This window comes from Zophobas morio, unplaced genomic scaffold (assembly GCF_036711695.1).
Source record: "Zophobas morio isolate AGI-343-1 ecotype UQ-CSIRO unplaced genomic scaffold, CSIRO_AGI_Zmor_V1 ptg000101l, whole genome shotgun sequence".
Lineage (NCBI taxonomy): Eukaryota > Metazoa > Arthropoda > Insecta > Coleoptera > Tenebrionidae > Zophobas > Zophobas morio.
The window spans coordinates 128,408-144,165 of record NW_026972206.1 but is presented as its reverse complement, the minus strand read 5'-3'; the positions used below and the strand labels follow the sequence as shown (position 1 = coordinate 144,165).

General features: G+C 29.6%; 2 protein-coding genes across 2 annotated transcripts; both read right to left on the bottom strand.

Annotated features, from left to right (window-relative positions):
- Nucleotides 1–492: 492 nt before the first annotated feature.
- LOC135144474 (coatomer subunit gamma-1-like) lies at nucleotides 493–3,051 on the bottom strand. Its single transcript, XM_064076510.1, has 11 exons — nucleotides 3,031–3,051; nucleotides 2,823–2,975; nucleotides 2,648–2,776; nucleotides 2,452–2,587; nucleotides 2,244–2,396; nucleotides 2,154–2,188; nucleotides 2,029–2,091; nucleotides 1,164–1,980; nucleotides 857–1,106; nucleotides 683–795; nucleotides 493–624 (listed from the first exon to the last, which is right to left on the bottom strand). Exons 1-8 carry the CDS (start codon nucleotides 3,049–3,051, stop codon nucleotides 1,579–1,581), a joined length of 1,092 nt encoding a protein of 363 aa, XP_063932580.1. The 3' UTR covers nucleotides 493–624; nucleotides 683–795; nucleotides 857–1,106; nucleotides 1,164–1,578.
- A 10,238-nt stretch (nucleotides 3,052–13,289) lies between these two features.
- On the bottom strand, nucleotides 13,290–15,429 carry LOC135144473 (transcription factor mef2A-like). Its single transcript, XM_064076509.1, has 2 exons — nucleotides 15,355–15,429; nucleotides 13,290–15,302 (listed from the first exon to the last, which is right to left on the bottom strand). Exon 2 carries the CDS (start codon nucleotides 15,288–15,290, stop codon nucleotides 13,290–13,292), a length of 2,001 nt encoding a protein of 666 aa, XP_063932579.1. The 5' UTR covers nucleotides 15,291–15,302; nucleotides 15,355–15,429.
- Between the last annotated feature and the right edge of the window lie 329 nt (nucleotides 15,430–15,758).

The window sequence follows — 15,758 nt, the reverse complement described above, 5'->3', positions numbered from 1 at the left end:
TTGTTATTATTTAAAATTAAATATAGATAGCTGAGATTATCACATTAACTTGAGCTTTGGTAAAAAGTTAATTGAAGCTGGTTTTGAAAAAACAAATTTTGGAAAATTTTAAGTGAATTCAACAGGAATCTAATAGCATTTGAACAAGAGTAAACCATTAGAAGAAAAAAAATTATTGCGAATGACATTAAGTTAACTTTTATTGAGTAATAACCTTTTTAATGTTATAAAAAATTTTGAAAAGCTTAAAAACTTACACTCCTTACGTTTTTCTTTGCTTCTTTTAGATCAATTTTCTTTTTTTACAACAAGAATTAATTATTATTAAAAATTAGATGGTTATTATAAAAGGGCATATTGAAAATAAAAAATGGATCTCTATTGATTATCCCTATTGATTTGAAGAATTAATATAACTCTAAATTATTCTTCTATATACGAAGCTATCGTCCGTAATAATTATTATAATAAATTTTTTATTATAAACAAAAGGGAAAGAAAAACGTTTTTTATTTATCTTGTTCCTCTCACGTGGGTTTAGAATTTACGAAAATAAAATAGTTCATACTTAAATATTTGAAATTAACTGCTCCCGCCACTTTCCTGTATAACTTTGATTATCTCCTATTATAAGATTCAATATTTAAAAAAAATAGCATCAGTGTGAGTAAATCTTTTTTACAGTGAAAAGTGTTGAAGAAAGATCTGAAGAGATGGAACGGATGGCCAACTGTATAGTAACGCCTGAGTTTGCCTGAAGAGCCATTTTGGCTCTGACCAGGACGAGAAGATCCCCTGAAGTTACTAAGTGACCCCAAATAGCGGAGCAAAAAAAAAAAAAGCTTGGGCAAAGCACCACAAAATCGGCCGACCAATAGAATAACATGAAAATGGGTTTCTGGGGACACTCTGTCGGTATTGTCGCAGGAATACATCCCTTTACAAATTAAACTTTAAAAAGAGAAGGCATTGATTTTAAAATCTCGAAGATTTTTTCACAGCGCCAAGTTGCTTGGAAAGAGAGACCGTTGTCTTCTCCAGACTTCGAAGATGTGGTAGTTGAACCACATGGACAACTTCTGCTGCGTCGTCTAATTGGGTCCAAGCTGTTGACGGCGTGTATTAAACTAATCAAGAAGGCTAATGTAAGGCCAACTAGACACCTGTAGAAAAGTCGTGGAGCTCCTCAGGGTGTACATAGTCGGCCACAGTCACGTGAAGATTCTCAATTTTGTATTCGTCCTCAAGGCCTCCGACTCCCGACTCCCGACTCCCGACTCCAAGAAAACAAACTTTAATGTGTTGGTAAATACAGCAGAAAAGCACGTGGCATCGGAAGGAGCACGCGCTAAAACGACAAAGACGCTTTTGGTCTCTCCACCAGAAAGAATGGAAACAGGTCGGACAAAAACTTGTTTGAAGTCTTCATTGCTCTAAACCAAAACTTATGTATATACACGCACAGAGACCGTTACACAGCAAGAGACACGTGTCTCCACACTAACATGAACCGTCAAGTCCCTTAATACAGCGTCCTTAATTGTATTGGTGACTAAAAACTGGAGCGCGAGATGATCGTCAAGCACGTGTCTGACACAGCGAACAACAAATTCTGTTTCGCTCTCCGTTAGCATTACTATTAACCGAATGGGGGCTGTGGACTAAGAGAAACGTTTCGAGAACGCTGAAAAAAATCCAGGGCTTCGAGTTCTGGAACATCCGCCCATTCCCTCTCGTACACCCTTCCCTAAAGACGTGGAATATAAGAGCGGGCTGACTCCCGATGCGCGTCGGGCGTGATGAGAATAATTGCGCAGAGGTAGGGGAGGAGGGCAAGGCGCTAGAGGGCTCAAGAGAAGCGCGAGGGGCGGCGGAGAGGGGAAGAGGGCTACGAACTTCATCATCTGTGTGGTACTTGCAGCAGGAGAGAAGAACAAGGATTGACTCAACAAGCTCGTCATGCTTCACAGCAAAATTCGCCTAGCAAAAGAGTTGTAAGGGGGTTTTAGAGTAAAGAGAGCGGAGTACTAGCGCAGAACAGCAGCCGCTCGAACACATGCGCTCTCCAGAACCACGCGGTTGTGGATATATCTGATATACTGAAGCGCCTTATACGACTATACTTAAAAAAAGTAACAAAAAAACTAATGCACCTGTGATGGGCGGGGCATGGAGGGGCATTCGTCGCCTACCGATAGCGGATAATTAATAAAGTGCCGAAAGTAGAACAAAAGGAGAACTGCCTAGAAAGTGAAGTATACGTGTACAGAGAAGCGCAAATTTGCAGTCTTCAATGAACTCGCAAAGATGGAGAAGACCCAATTCCTTGGCGTCTGGTAGTGCGTTAATGGGCTTCACTAGCGTGTCAACCACGGCCGACTTGAACACATGGCCGCCTGAAAGGCATAGTGGCGTCAACTACTCTCCATAACGGGTGGCAGAGGTTAAGACCTTGATCCCGTAGGCTAGTTGCCAAAAAGCGAATGATGGTAGCGTGGTGCTGCGGAAACTTAAAGGCGAGCTCTCCAAAACCACCGCACAGTTCAGCCTTAAAATCGTAATTAATGGGCTCCAAAAGCGGATGAATCTGAACCAATAAAATCAATGTGCGAGCCCGAATAGTTGGCCTCTAGACATTCTATCCGACCTGTGGGACCAGCTTATCGATAGAGCTTTCTGAGCCCGTCTTGAGAAGCGTTGTGATAACCAATACCGCGACGGTTTTATTATCGTCCTGAATTAGCGTTTTCCAGGTCGAGATTGCACGGGGCCACTGCTGAAGAATGTCCAATAAGGATTAAACAAAAAGGGCAGAGCAGAACGAGACCAAGAGGAAACCGCGTGGCGGCTTTGTTTAGAGTTTTTACAGCGGCGAAGCGGAGGGTATCCTGCGAACTCATAAGAAACAACTGAAGCACGGTAACGGTCATGGCAAGCAGTCTACCCTCTACTCTTGGGAGGTTGCATATTGTCCTCTTTAAATAAACTTTTAAAAGAAAAGGAAAAAGAGCAATAACTATATGTAAGTACCGCAGACTCGTACATCCCCATTTCGTTCGCATCTCTTAAGGAGTACTCGAGGTATCGATTAAAATGTTTCCTAATGAAAAATAAGTAAAAACTTTATTATAAAATATTATTTATTTAAAATTATATTTAAAAAAGTTTAATTAACATAAAACGTTTCCTTTAAACTTCTTCAGCCAGAAAAAAAATCTACTTTTTATCATTTTAGTTGTTTATAATACATCTTTATGGTTTCATTATAAAACTTAAGAAACCCTAAGTTTTATATAAAGCGTGATATAAAAAATTATATTAATTAGTCTGTAGATGGACTTCAATATATATAAGAAAAGTTTAAGTTTCCCTTCTAAAAATTAAATTTCTTTTTTATTAGACAAAATTTAATATTTTTACAAAATATAATAATAATACTGTTAAATGTTTAACAAAAAAGATTATAATATATTTACTATTTTATGACTTTTTTATAAAATGTTTTTATTTTGATGCGATTTTGTTATTAAATGTATAAATCATTATTTTATTAATAAAACATTTTTATAAAACTTGTCTTCAAGGTCGTCAGTTTCTTCAAGTATTTTTGCAACGTAGCGAATTAGCATCACTGACGCTACAAAAGTAAAATAAAAATATATAATTATATTAATAATATAATTATAATAAATCTCTATTTTAAATTTTTTTTAATAAACAAATATCTAGATATAAAAAGTTATAATTATTTGTATAATTTTTATAAATAATTAAATAAAATAACAGAATAATAATAAAAAGAAATAAAAGTTGTAGTTATATAAATAAAAAAGTAATAGGATTATTAAAAAATAATATAATGAAATATTTATAACTAATATTATCATAAATAATTTAATAACTGATAATAAATATAAAACAATAATATAATAACTTATAGTATATAGGATATCCAAAAAAATAAAAAGTCAACAGAATAAAAATAATCGCAATAATAAAAAATAAATATTAAAAAAAATATTTAATACCAAAAGAAAGAAATAATAAAATATTAATAATAACTTAACTTTTTTTTTAATAAAAAAAAAAAGGAATAAATAAAATATTTATAAGCGATAAAAAAAAAGTACAAGAAAAAACATTTTATAAAAAATTATATATTCATTAAATAGTAATATGCGATGTATATTATTACTCTGCAAATAATCTTTTATACACTTAAATAATAAATATATCCAAGATATAATATATATTATTCTTATAATATATAAAACTTATAAAGAGAAGATTAATATTCGCAATTAAATAGAAAGACGATGTAGAAAATAATAATAATTATAAATAACAAAAAAAGATATTCTTAAATAATAATAAATAAAAATATAATACGGAAGCAATATTATAATAATAACTTATTCAAACAATAAATTCATATTTATTAATGAAACTTTAGCGAATAATATTATTGCTAATAATAATAATTATTAATGAATGATAATGAGTAATAATAAAATAAAAGTTATTAACTAGTAATGAAAAAGTTACATTATAAATATTTCAAAGAAAATAAAAATAAATATAATATTATATATAAAAAGTGAAATAAGTGCAATATCTTTTAAGAAACAAATTTACAATAAAAACTTTAATTATATATAAAGTAAAGAATTGAGAAGAAAAAAAGCTATTCTTATTTATTATAACCTTCAAAAATATAATTTTTTTTTATTTTCAATAAAATATAATCTCCTTACTACAATAAACGTAAAAGTAAAGTGGTACGTATACATAAAGTGTCTATATTTTTTAAAATTTATAAAACTTTTTTTTGGTAATAATAAACTAGTTAGAAGCAAAAATGTATTTCATATAAATAATACTTTTACTTTGTTAATTAATAATAAACAAAATAACAATAACAATGAACAATTCAGAAAAGCAAAAAGTATATATTTGATATTCATAAAAATTTTTATTTTATATGTAAATAATCTTTAGTTTTTAATTAAAAGTATTAATGAATAGATAAAAGATTTATATCCTAAAATTATTTAATTTTTTCTGTATCATAACTTTTACTCCTTTTAAAGTTAATAATAAAACCTTCAAGTTTTTGGTATAAATATAAAACATTTTTATTTTTTAAATATAATAAACTTGCAATATTATAAGCGAACCGTTAAGAAAAAAACCTTTTTTAATATTTTCGTTATAAATTTTCAATAGTATTATAAATATAAAATATAATAAGTTTTTTAGGCAATAAAGTTAAAATAAAACTTTTTATAAAATTTTTTCTTTTTTATAAACTTTAACTTTTTGAAACTATATAACAATAAAAGTATATATATACTTTAACTATTTAATAATTTTAATAATAATAAAATAGTTTTTTACTAAGTTTTTATTGGCCAAGCGCAAAGCAGAAACGAGCGCGGCGCTAGGAACGGAGGGGTTCTTATCCACAATGGCTTGTTTAAGAAACCTATAAACATATGATAATACACCAATTAGAACAAAACTTTTCAAGACAAATTAAAACCTCTCAATGCCTTGAATATCATTTTGATTGGTAATGGTGACCAAAGCCCTAATCGCAGAGGCTCGGTAGTTATCGTCTTTCCCTCTTTAGAACACCTTGATAAACATAATAAAAGTCTGCTATAATAATATTATTATATAAGTAATTTAACATAAAAATTCTTATTAACAAAAATTAAATAAATAAAAACTATTATAAGTATATAAAATAATAAAAAAACTTGTTTATAATATTATAGATGTAAAAGTTCAATTATTTTAAAAAATAAAAAATAATAATATAAAATTATTCGCATAGAAAATTATTATAGAAGATTTAAATTATAATAGAAATAGTCTTGTAATTTTATAATCAATAGAGAATACTATAGAAAGTACAAAAATAATAATTGAAAGAACAATAATAAAATTAATATTATTTTTATATAAAAATGGACGATAAAAATAAATTTACAAGGTAAATATTTTTAATTAAATTTTTATTTTGAAATTTCTAACTGCTGCTTTAATTATTTATGCTTTTTTATTATAACTTAAGAAATTTCTATTTTTTAATAAAATTTAAAAAAAAGTAAATTTTACTTCAGTAAATTCAAAACTTTTTCTTTTTTTTATAAAAAAATAACTGTAACGGTTATTAACCGGAAAGAAGAATTATTAGGTTTCTTAATTTGTATATAAAATTAAAACTTTTTTACTAATTCTAATTTTTCATGAAAACTTAACGTAACTCATCACTAAATAATATTTAAAATTATAATTGAAAAATTGAAGTGTGCTAAAGAAATAGTACCAAACAAAATAATATTTGCTACTCGCCAGCAAAAACAGGGCTAAAGCGAGAAGAGCAAAGCAGCTTACAAATTTATTTAAACACACAAAACTAAAATAAGAAGAAAATTTACTCTAGTAAACGTTATAACAAAGAATAGTGGTAAAAAACATCCAATAAACCAATAAGTAAATCAGTTTAAATTAGGAAATATCATTAAAAAAAAGTTTGATAAATAATTGATATTATAATAATTATAATTAAAAAGAATTCAAATAAATACTATTAACGAAATTTAACAGTTTTAAGATTATATAATAATTAATTTAAAAATACAAAATAATTTAGAAAAATTATTATAATACTACTAATAAAGGTAACAGTTTCTTAATTAAGTTTAAATTATTATAATTTTAAAAAGTTATAGACTATAAGAATACCACTGACAAAGTTTAACAGATTTATAACTAAATTAAAATTAAATTAAATTCATTGAATATATAAATTAAATTAAATTAAACTAAACTAAAACTTAAAAAAATTCCAATTATGTTCAACTTAAGCTAAATTGCTACATAATAAACATAAATAACCAGAAATGTCTTTAGTTAAACAAGAAGTTGCCATCAAGATGTGCTCCGCATTAGTGAGTTCCTTAATGGCAAGGTAAAGGAGTCGCCGACGCGAAGCATTTTTTGATTGGAACAATAAAGTTATGTCGAAAAATAGTGAAGTCGCTTCTGTTACGAAAAAACGATGACCTATTGAGAAAAAAAGAAGATGAGTTTGTATATAAAAGGTAATACTCTTATATAAATTTCAAAAAGTAAATTTAATAATTAATAAAAAAGTGGAAGAAAAATTAGAAATTTAAATAAACTTTAAAAATTATCTTGTTTAAAAAAATTCCGAAGTAGTATTAACTTGAAGAAATATTAATTAGAAAAAGTAAAATTTGAAATCTGAAAAATATTAAAAACAGAAGCATCATTAGATAGAAAAAAATAAAATAAGATATTTAAATGTTCAAAAAGAAAACAAAAAAGGTTGAAAATTTTATAAAAATTCATTAATTATTTAATATTACCTTCATTTATTATATAAAGAAACTTTGTTAACACAAGTCGTGCAGGGCGAACGTTAAGGCCGTTTTGACGAAAAAATCTCGTTTCTTGAAGGACAGTCGATCTAATAATATACAATAAAAAGAGCTAAAAAATACTATATAATATAATCAAAAACAATAAACTTAATAATACTATCTTTTTGAAAAGTATTATGTTTTTAAAATTTTTAAAAATAAATTAAATTAATCGAATATTGATATTTTTATAATATTACAAAAGTTATCTAAAGTATCCATCTGCTAAAAAATAAAAATATTTAAAAAAAAAAGGTAAGAAAAAAACAAAATGCGACCTGTCCGTTTTTCCCAAAGGATTAAAATACATATCCTCATTTTTCTTTATAGTAATTTTCATATCCGTCCACTTTAGTTTTTAATAAATTTTCTATGTTATGCTATGTTTAATAAATATGGTAGTAACATTTTGTGAACTTAATAGATATATAAAACAAAGATATAATTCAATATAAACTTACATAAAACATATAATTACACTATTTACAAAAATATATAATTATAAATAATTAAAAAGTTCGAAGAAACGTACCCCACAATTTTAAATGAGTTACACTATATTTAATATTTATTAATATACTTTGTGAATATTCTAGATGTATTAAACAATTAGGTATACTTAAATTAAGCTTAAATAAAACAGCAATATCCCTGTTGTTTAATACAGTAATAATTTCAACTTGCAAAAATATTAAGTATTGAAAAACCAAAAGTTTGACGGCGAGCCCTCGATGATGAAATAAAAGAATTGCAAGATAATTTACAAATAAGATAAGAGTATTAGTAACATCTTCTAGTGCGGATTTGTAAGTTTACTCAGCGGAATGAGCTAAAGGTCCCAATATTTTACTTTGAACTTTTTTTTCATGGAAATAAAAATCCAATTTATAGTTGTATTAAGCTGTTCAAGCAATACAAGTATAAAAAATGCACAAGTATTCTTACTATTAAGCGTTTAAAGTTTTAATCAATTGGTGATTTTAACTAAGAAACTTGTATTGCGTGATTAGTTCAGTAGCTATTAACTTGAGTACCTTAGTGCTGAAGGAAATGTGCTAGATAATCTTGTTTTAACTTAGTATTAAAGGTTATCATAGCACATGGCTACGGAAATACAGTTATGAACGAAAGATCAATAAGTTAAAGCTGATAATTAACTACGCACGGAAAAATTAACTGCGCAGTTGCCAAATGGGTTTGGTTTGTATAGCAAGATAGCTTTAATTACTAAAAAGAAATTGTAAAAATTTATTTTTTTTTCCTTTCACTTCCATAGATTGTTGAAAACTCAAGCACACTGCCGAGTGCCGGAATCGAAAGGCCAGCAAAAGCACTTATCCTGCCTTTTTGATAAACGAAAACTCACTGAAACCCATCTAAACAAGTTATAATACTGTTATTTTCTCAATTTTTTTAGTTATTGCACAAAGTTATTAAATTACGCACGGTTTGATAGAGACGATAGGTAGATTCAACTAATTAATCTTTTTGTGCCAAGTAATTTTTTAGCACCTATAACTTTAACCTTGTTCACTATATTCTTATTTTGATGCCTACTAGAATCAATCTAGTATTTTAGTTAGAAAGGTGTCAAAACTTCGTATTACAATTGAGAGGTAGATCTTTAGGCTTTTCTAGCTCGACCCTCAATCTAGCTAATTTCTAAGTTAAATCAAATTTTCATAACACTTTATATTGTGTTACTAAAGTTCTAACCCGTTTAAAAGTTCCCCTCAGGATAATCTTAATCGAGTTCTAGTAATATTTTTTAAGTGTAGTATAAAATCATACTTAATTTTTCACTTGATTATCTTGTAAGTATTATAAAAAGTTGAAACCCTTTACGTATTTTTTCTACCTTCGATCTTTCTTTACTACTGAAATTAGAGTTCTATCTGAATACACACGTTCTTACCTCTTTATAACTAGTGAATTCATATATCAAGGTAAATTCCTCATGCCCAAACAGGGCTATTGAACTAATCTCTTTCAATTAAAACTTCAAAATTATAATCACTTTAATATTTACTGTGCCAAAAAAATTCCTTATTAAATTTTGGGTAAAAACTTTAAAATAGATCGAATGACATTATGTTTTAGTATTTTAAGAGCAAGCTGAATTTCTTCCACTTTCAGTTTACCTACTTTCATAGCTAAATTATTGTGTTGTTCTTAAAAATAATCAATTGCTATTCTTGTCTTAAAAACTAATATATGATAACTTTGTTACTGATTCTACCTTACACTTCTCATTCCGGAGAATTACACAAATAAGTTTGCTTCTAGTGTGATACTTGATTATAACTTGAAAATCTTCATTTAAAATCTTACTAATTTTATTGAGTTAATGGAAGTCCAAACTTAATAACTTCGTACTAAGGCTTTTAAATATATTACCAAAATCCTTACAACCATCGGAACGTTTTTGCTGGAAAGCTATTCTTGAACCACAAGAAAAGTCGGTAAACTTTGTAATCCTTTTGGAATTTCAACCGGAAAGCCGAGACTAAATCCTACCATAGCCAAAAGTTCTAACCTTTTTCCTTGTTCGTCGCATATTTACTTTGATACAATTAAACTTTTTTCTGTAAGACGGAGTTAAGTGGGATTTAACCATCAGACCAGTAATCGCCTAAGCTCTTAAAAAAGAAGAACAAACTCTTAAGGCGTTGATTTACTGCTAAGTGCCGAATACCGATGTATTCCCAAGAGATCAATTAATCAACCGAATAGCCCAAACATATATGTTATAATGATTAGTGGAACTATAAAAGCGCTACTCATTAAAGCAGCATCTGAATGAAATTCATCAGCATAGACAAATATTTTTTTTCAGTAGAAATTTTCTTTCCAATTCATCATGAGTGGCTCACTAATTATCTACACGTTCAAACGTATAGACTGTAAGCTAGTAATCGACCCCTTTAAGAAATTGCGAGCCTTCGCTATGCAAGATATGCAAGCTATTGTGTAAACACCTTACTTGAAAACCTCTAGGGTCTTTAAGAATAGATTTAATTATCAGCAAAAATCTACTTTTACTTCGGATTCCTGACAGGTAGTAGCGGACTTTCATTCGCCTTATAAAAGTTAAGGACTTTGAGGTTTTCTTATCTATTCAAATTATTTAAAGCAACTGAAACTCCGTATAATTAAGTTAAATAAAATTTCTCAATATAGCTATGTAACTTAAAACAAAGCATCTCATAACCTACATAGCAAGGATTTGTAAGTCGGTATGCTGTTAGTGCTTAATATCTTTGTAAAATTATTTATTTATATATCTCATTAACAATAAACTGCCAACATAAATTGTATTTGTTACCTTATCTCAAATTGGTTATTAATTTGCTATTAACCCAAGACCACTATTTGTTTACTGCGAAAGCGTATCTAGGACTAGGATACTTTGTGTAGCCCTTGCTTTATATACAAATAAAGATCCCACCAACATGTTGGTACGTTCACTAACCCTTTTAAAAGTTGTAACGGTCATCGCTTTATTGTACTCTTTTATAGGTCCTATAATGATATTCTGTGAAGTTGAGCATTCGCACAATACTAGGGGGCGTCACTGAACATCCAAACGGCTTAGAAGGACAGTAGGTTTAATACAACGAATAATGACACCTCATCTTTGTAAATTAAACTCGCTCTTTTGATTAAGGCAAGAATGTAGTGCTGTAATCAGCCTTTTCGCTTTATAATGGGTAACCTATACGTTTCGCCCGCGTCAGTTTGTTTTCAATAATTACCACAAGATACTGTGCCACAAAACACCTAGGAAGCTCAGCATCACTTAGCAACAAATCTTAGTCATATGTTTTTTTTTCATTTAAAGAGGAAAAGATTTTTGTTCTTTATGTTAATTTAATTTTTAACTTCCAACTATCGTACCATTCACCTTATTTACTAAAGTATTGAGGCATATGCAAAGTATTGAGGGAGATTTAAAACAGAAAATAGGGCTACATCGGCAAAAAGTGCAATATTTGCGTCTTCGATGGCAGCAAGGAGCCTTAGGGCAGTTTTCACTTAATGCACGCCAAATAGTGAAATGTTGCATATTACAAAATTTCTGTGTTCAAGAAAAATTGCAGATAAGCATTATAATAGCCAGCGGGCAACCTTGCAAATGAATTCCTGCCCACTTTTTGGCGTGGTGAAAAAATTTAACGTATGCAGTACTAACCTTTACCACCAAAGAGGTACATAGTCCTGCAAGATACGTTGTTACTTGCAGAGATGTAACCACAAACCTTCAAAATATTCCAGTAAGAAATTTGGAAGGACCTAAAACTTTTATTGAAGTAAACTAGTCTAAAATAGTATATGATTATTCTAAAATATGCTCTATTATTTCTTAAATTAAAATTTTACTAACTCCTTACAATAAATACCTGGGAGCCGTAGGCACTAGGCACTTGGCTGCTATATATAGATAAAATAATAGCTTTTTAGGGTAGCAAAAAAAAGTTTATCAAAGCTACGTTTATATATATATATATATATATATTTTTAAGGTTTTATTTAAAAAAATGGATTATTTAAAATATGTTTGAAGAATCGTGTTTATTAACCTGGCTTGGTTTTATAACTTTATCGGCTAAATTAAATTTATCCTTTTTTTGGCTTAATCTTTTTTTTAAGAAAATAAAAGTTATAACTTTATTATTAGATTAAAAGTAATGGTTGTCATGCAATAGCAGTGGTATCCCTTCCCATTGCAACTGCGTAAAAAACGAATTCACTACTATTATTTACATTGAGGGCTAAAGCAAATATTTTTTTGCTAACCAGAACTTTTTTCTTTTCCATTTTATATTTACTTTGAAAATTTATCTTTCCTCCATTACAAATTACTCGCAGGTAAACACACCTGTTTAAAAATCCCGAGTACTTGTAGAAGAAGACATTATAACAAATAAAACTTTCCCTGTCACAGAAAAAACTGCAGTTTTTCTCGAGCTTATTTACTCTTATGGTTAAAACTAAATTTTAATCTTAGTTATTAAATTCCATTCAACTTTTTAGAAAATAAGAGCATATTATGTTGGTAAGCCCTATGCAATGATCTCTTTAAACGCATATACCCTCTATACACGAATAAAAGAAAATTATGACTTAAGTTAAGAAAAAGCATACTTGTGAATTTTTTTTTGTGTTCAATGTTTAACTAAGGATAACAACGGCGCTTCAGACGTTATGAGCTTATTAGTAATCCGCTAAGTACAAGCTCTAACTCAATTTACCTTGGCTAAATGAAAGTTCATGGAGAAATAAATTGGTTCAGAAGTTGTCATCTTATAGCCGGGTTAATTTTTATCTAAGTTACCATCGTAAAGTCGTAGGTTTCCGATGATATTTAAGCTTTTAAAAAATAGAAAAATATAAATAAATAAACAGTTAGAATAGTAAAGAAATCGATGGAAACGGTATCTTTAATTTTTTTTTCCTGCTTACGTAATCAAAGTCTTTTCTTTTTTAAATTAATAAATTTTATTCGCTTGAAAAAAAAATGTTTAACATTACTTAAGGTAGGAAAATATAATAAGTTTAGGCTCACTTATATAATAACGCTAGCAGACTTTATCCTCTTAAAAAAATATCATTATAATAAAATTCGTTATAGCTCTACCTCGCTTATATAATATTGTGGTATCCATAAGGTTATCTTGCTGCAATAATGTAAAACACATGTACAGAGTTTGTTTAACGTAGAGCTTAAGTCACTTTATAAATAATTTGGTCAATAAATTAAGTAGTAAACGTGCAAAACGCGATTTTAAGAACAATTCAAGTAGAAGTATATATAAAAAATTAGTTTTTATTAACTTATAGATTATAAGGTTGTAGAGATTGATCAAGAGGCCTTCCAAAAGTTACTGAGTTTTGGTTTGTATACACTTGTTTAAAACTTGGCGGGAAGTAGCCATCAATATTTAAAAATTGCCTGTTTCCTTCTAAAAAAGGGAAGATTGCACGCGAACCGAGGTTAGCAGATTGTCCAAGTAGCTGAGTGTTAAAAGGATTCGTTAAACCATTACTAAATTCCAATGATGGCGCCATGAGAGTAGAAGAAAGGTTCCCCCAGTCAATATATTTATCGTCTTCATGTACTAAATTGCGATTTTTATCTAAATTTTCAAGCTTAAATTCAGTAAAAGCTTTGTTACACTCATCCACGCTTGTATTGAGACTTTGGACGTAAGCAAGTTCATTTTCGCAGTTTCTATTGTAATCGTTATTGATTTGGCTGTTATCATACGTACAATTGCTAGTTCCAAAAGTTAAATCTTTTTTATTTTTATAGTCACTAGTGTTTATACCATTGATTTCGTAACTACTAATGTTACCTATTAAATTAAGTACGGCTCCTTTATTATTACTATCACCTCTCTCACTGTTCCCTTTTTTTATATTACAAAAATCAGCGAAAACCAAGCCTGCACTGCTATTATAGTTACCACTAATTGCATTATACCTACGATCATTTTTGTTATCGTTCTTATTATAAATATTTAAATCAACATTATAACTACCGTTAATAGCTAAATTATAACCAGGTCGACCCGTAGGAGAATTACCATTTCTCTTAGATAATAAATTAAAATTATTATAAAAGTCAGGAGGTAACATAGAAGGACATAGATCAGTAAGAGAAATTCCATCCTCAGGATGCAAGAAAACAGGAGAGGATTCAGTCTGGTAAGCCTCTGTTAATGATAACGGCCGCCGTCTTAAAGTTTGTGTGGGTTTAAAAATTCCACAGTTATCTGAAGAATTTATAATTAAAGGGTGACTCGAAGTTGGAAGATTCCCAAGGCCAGGTACTTGAGATGTCTGACTTTGCAATTGTTGGTAGGGTCCTTGCATTATACTCTTAGCATTACTTCCATTACTTCTGTCTGTGTTCAAATTAAGGCCTGGTATACTTCTGGACTCAAGCAAAAGGTTCTGGCCGGACCCCTCAAGAAGGGATCCTAAACTATTACGCTTATTTTTTACAAAATTAACGTTTTGATTAAGGTTGTTACTAGCATTTAATTCCTTGTTCACATTATTATGCTGTCTTCCTATTTTGTAAAGTAACTCTTCTCTAAAGTTATGTAAGTCACTAGGCATAGTATCTATGCTGTGACGCTTAGTAGGTTCTAGAGACTCAACTCGCTTTTGCAATTGAGGCCTTAGCCCTATTGAATCCAGAACAGAAAAATCTTTACTTCCGGAGTGGGGGATGGGCAACTTTTCACTTGAATTTTGAATCTGTTGATCGCTTCCTTCTGCTGGAAGCAGATCATCTAAAGTTCGTCCCTTTGCGTGCTTGGTCCTAAAATGTCTACGACATGAATGCTTACTAGAGTAGACTTTAGTACAACCGGGAAATTCACATCTCTCTTTTTCGGTTTGAATTGCAGGCGTTTGAGAAATAAACTTCAAGCCATCTTTCCAATTTTTATTAGAACGCCCTTGTAGAATTTTTAATATTGATCTTTTTACAAGTTCATTAGTGTTGTGATACTGACTCCCAGGTTCAATGCTATTTCTGTTGCTGTCATCGTAAAAGGAATTTTTAAAGTTTCTATTGGTTGTGCTCGTGTTATTGTCGAGGTTGACTCTTATCTCGTTTTTGCTTGCTGCCATGTTGGTATTAGAAAGTAGCAAAGTCACATTACCATGAAGGTCACTTTCTCTCTGAAAGGGTCCAGAACTTGTTAGTAAAACATTTTTTTCACCCATAAAACCGTCTTTAAAGCTCAAATGGGCGGTAGGCTCTCCAGCTTGAGGGCAAGCATCGTTTTCGTTTGAATAAAAACTTACTTTTGTTTCTTTCATTCGCTGTAAATACTTAAAGTATTTTAAAAAGGTTAAATTTACTAAAAATATATTAAAAAAGCACTCTAAAGAAAGCGGGTTTATCAAGCACGGCCTATGGTAAAGCTGCCAGGTTCACATTAAGAGTCCACGTAAAGCGGTAAAGCAAACGGGCAGAGTAGGCGAAAAGGTAAGGAAATCTGTATCGCATTAATGTATATTTATACAACTCACTAACATTTGTTGTATAGGATAAGATAGAACGCTCCCGGCCGCTTAAACGCTGAATATTTGGAATTAACTTACCACTAACATTTTTAATTGGCTAGAGAAATGTAAACAAATGCGCTTATGAGTAGAATAGATAGATAGACCGCCGACTATTAGCTTCATATTATAGTTAGAGTCCAAGTGCATGCTCAAAGATAACAATTATACAGAGCAGATCCCATTAACTAAAATAAGGTTTCACATTAGGCGGTATTGTGA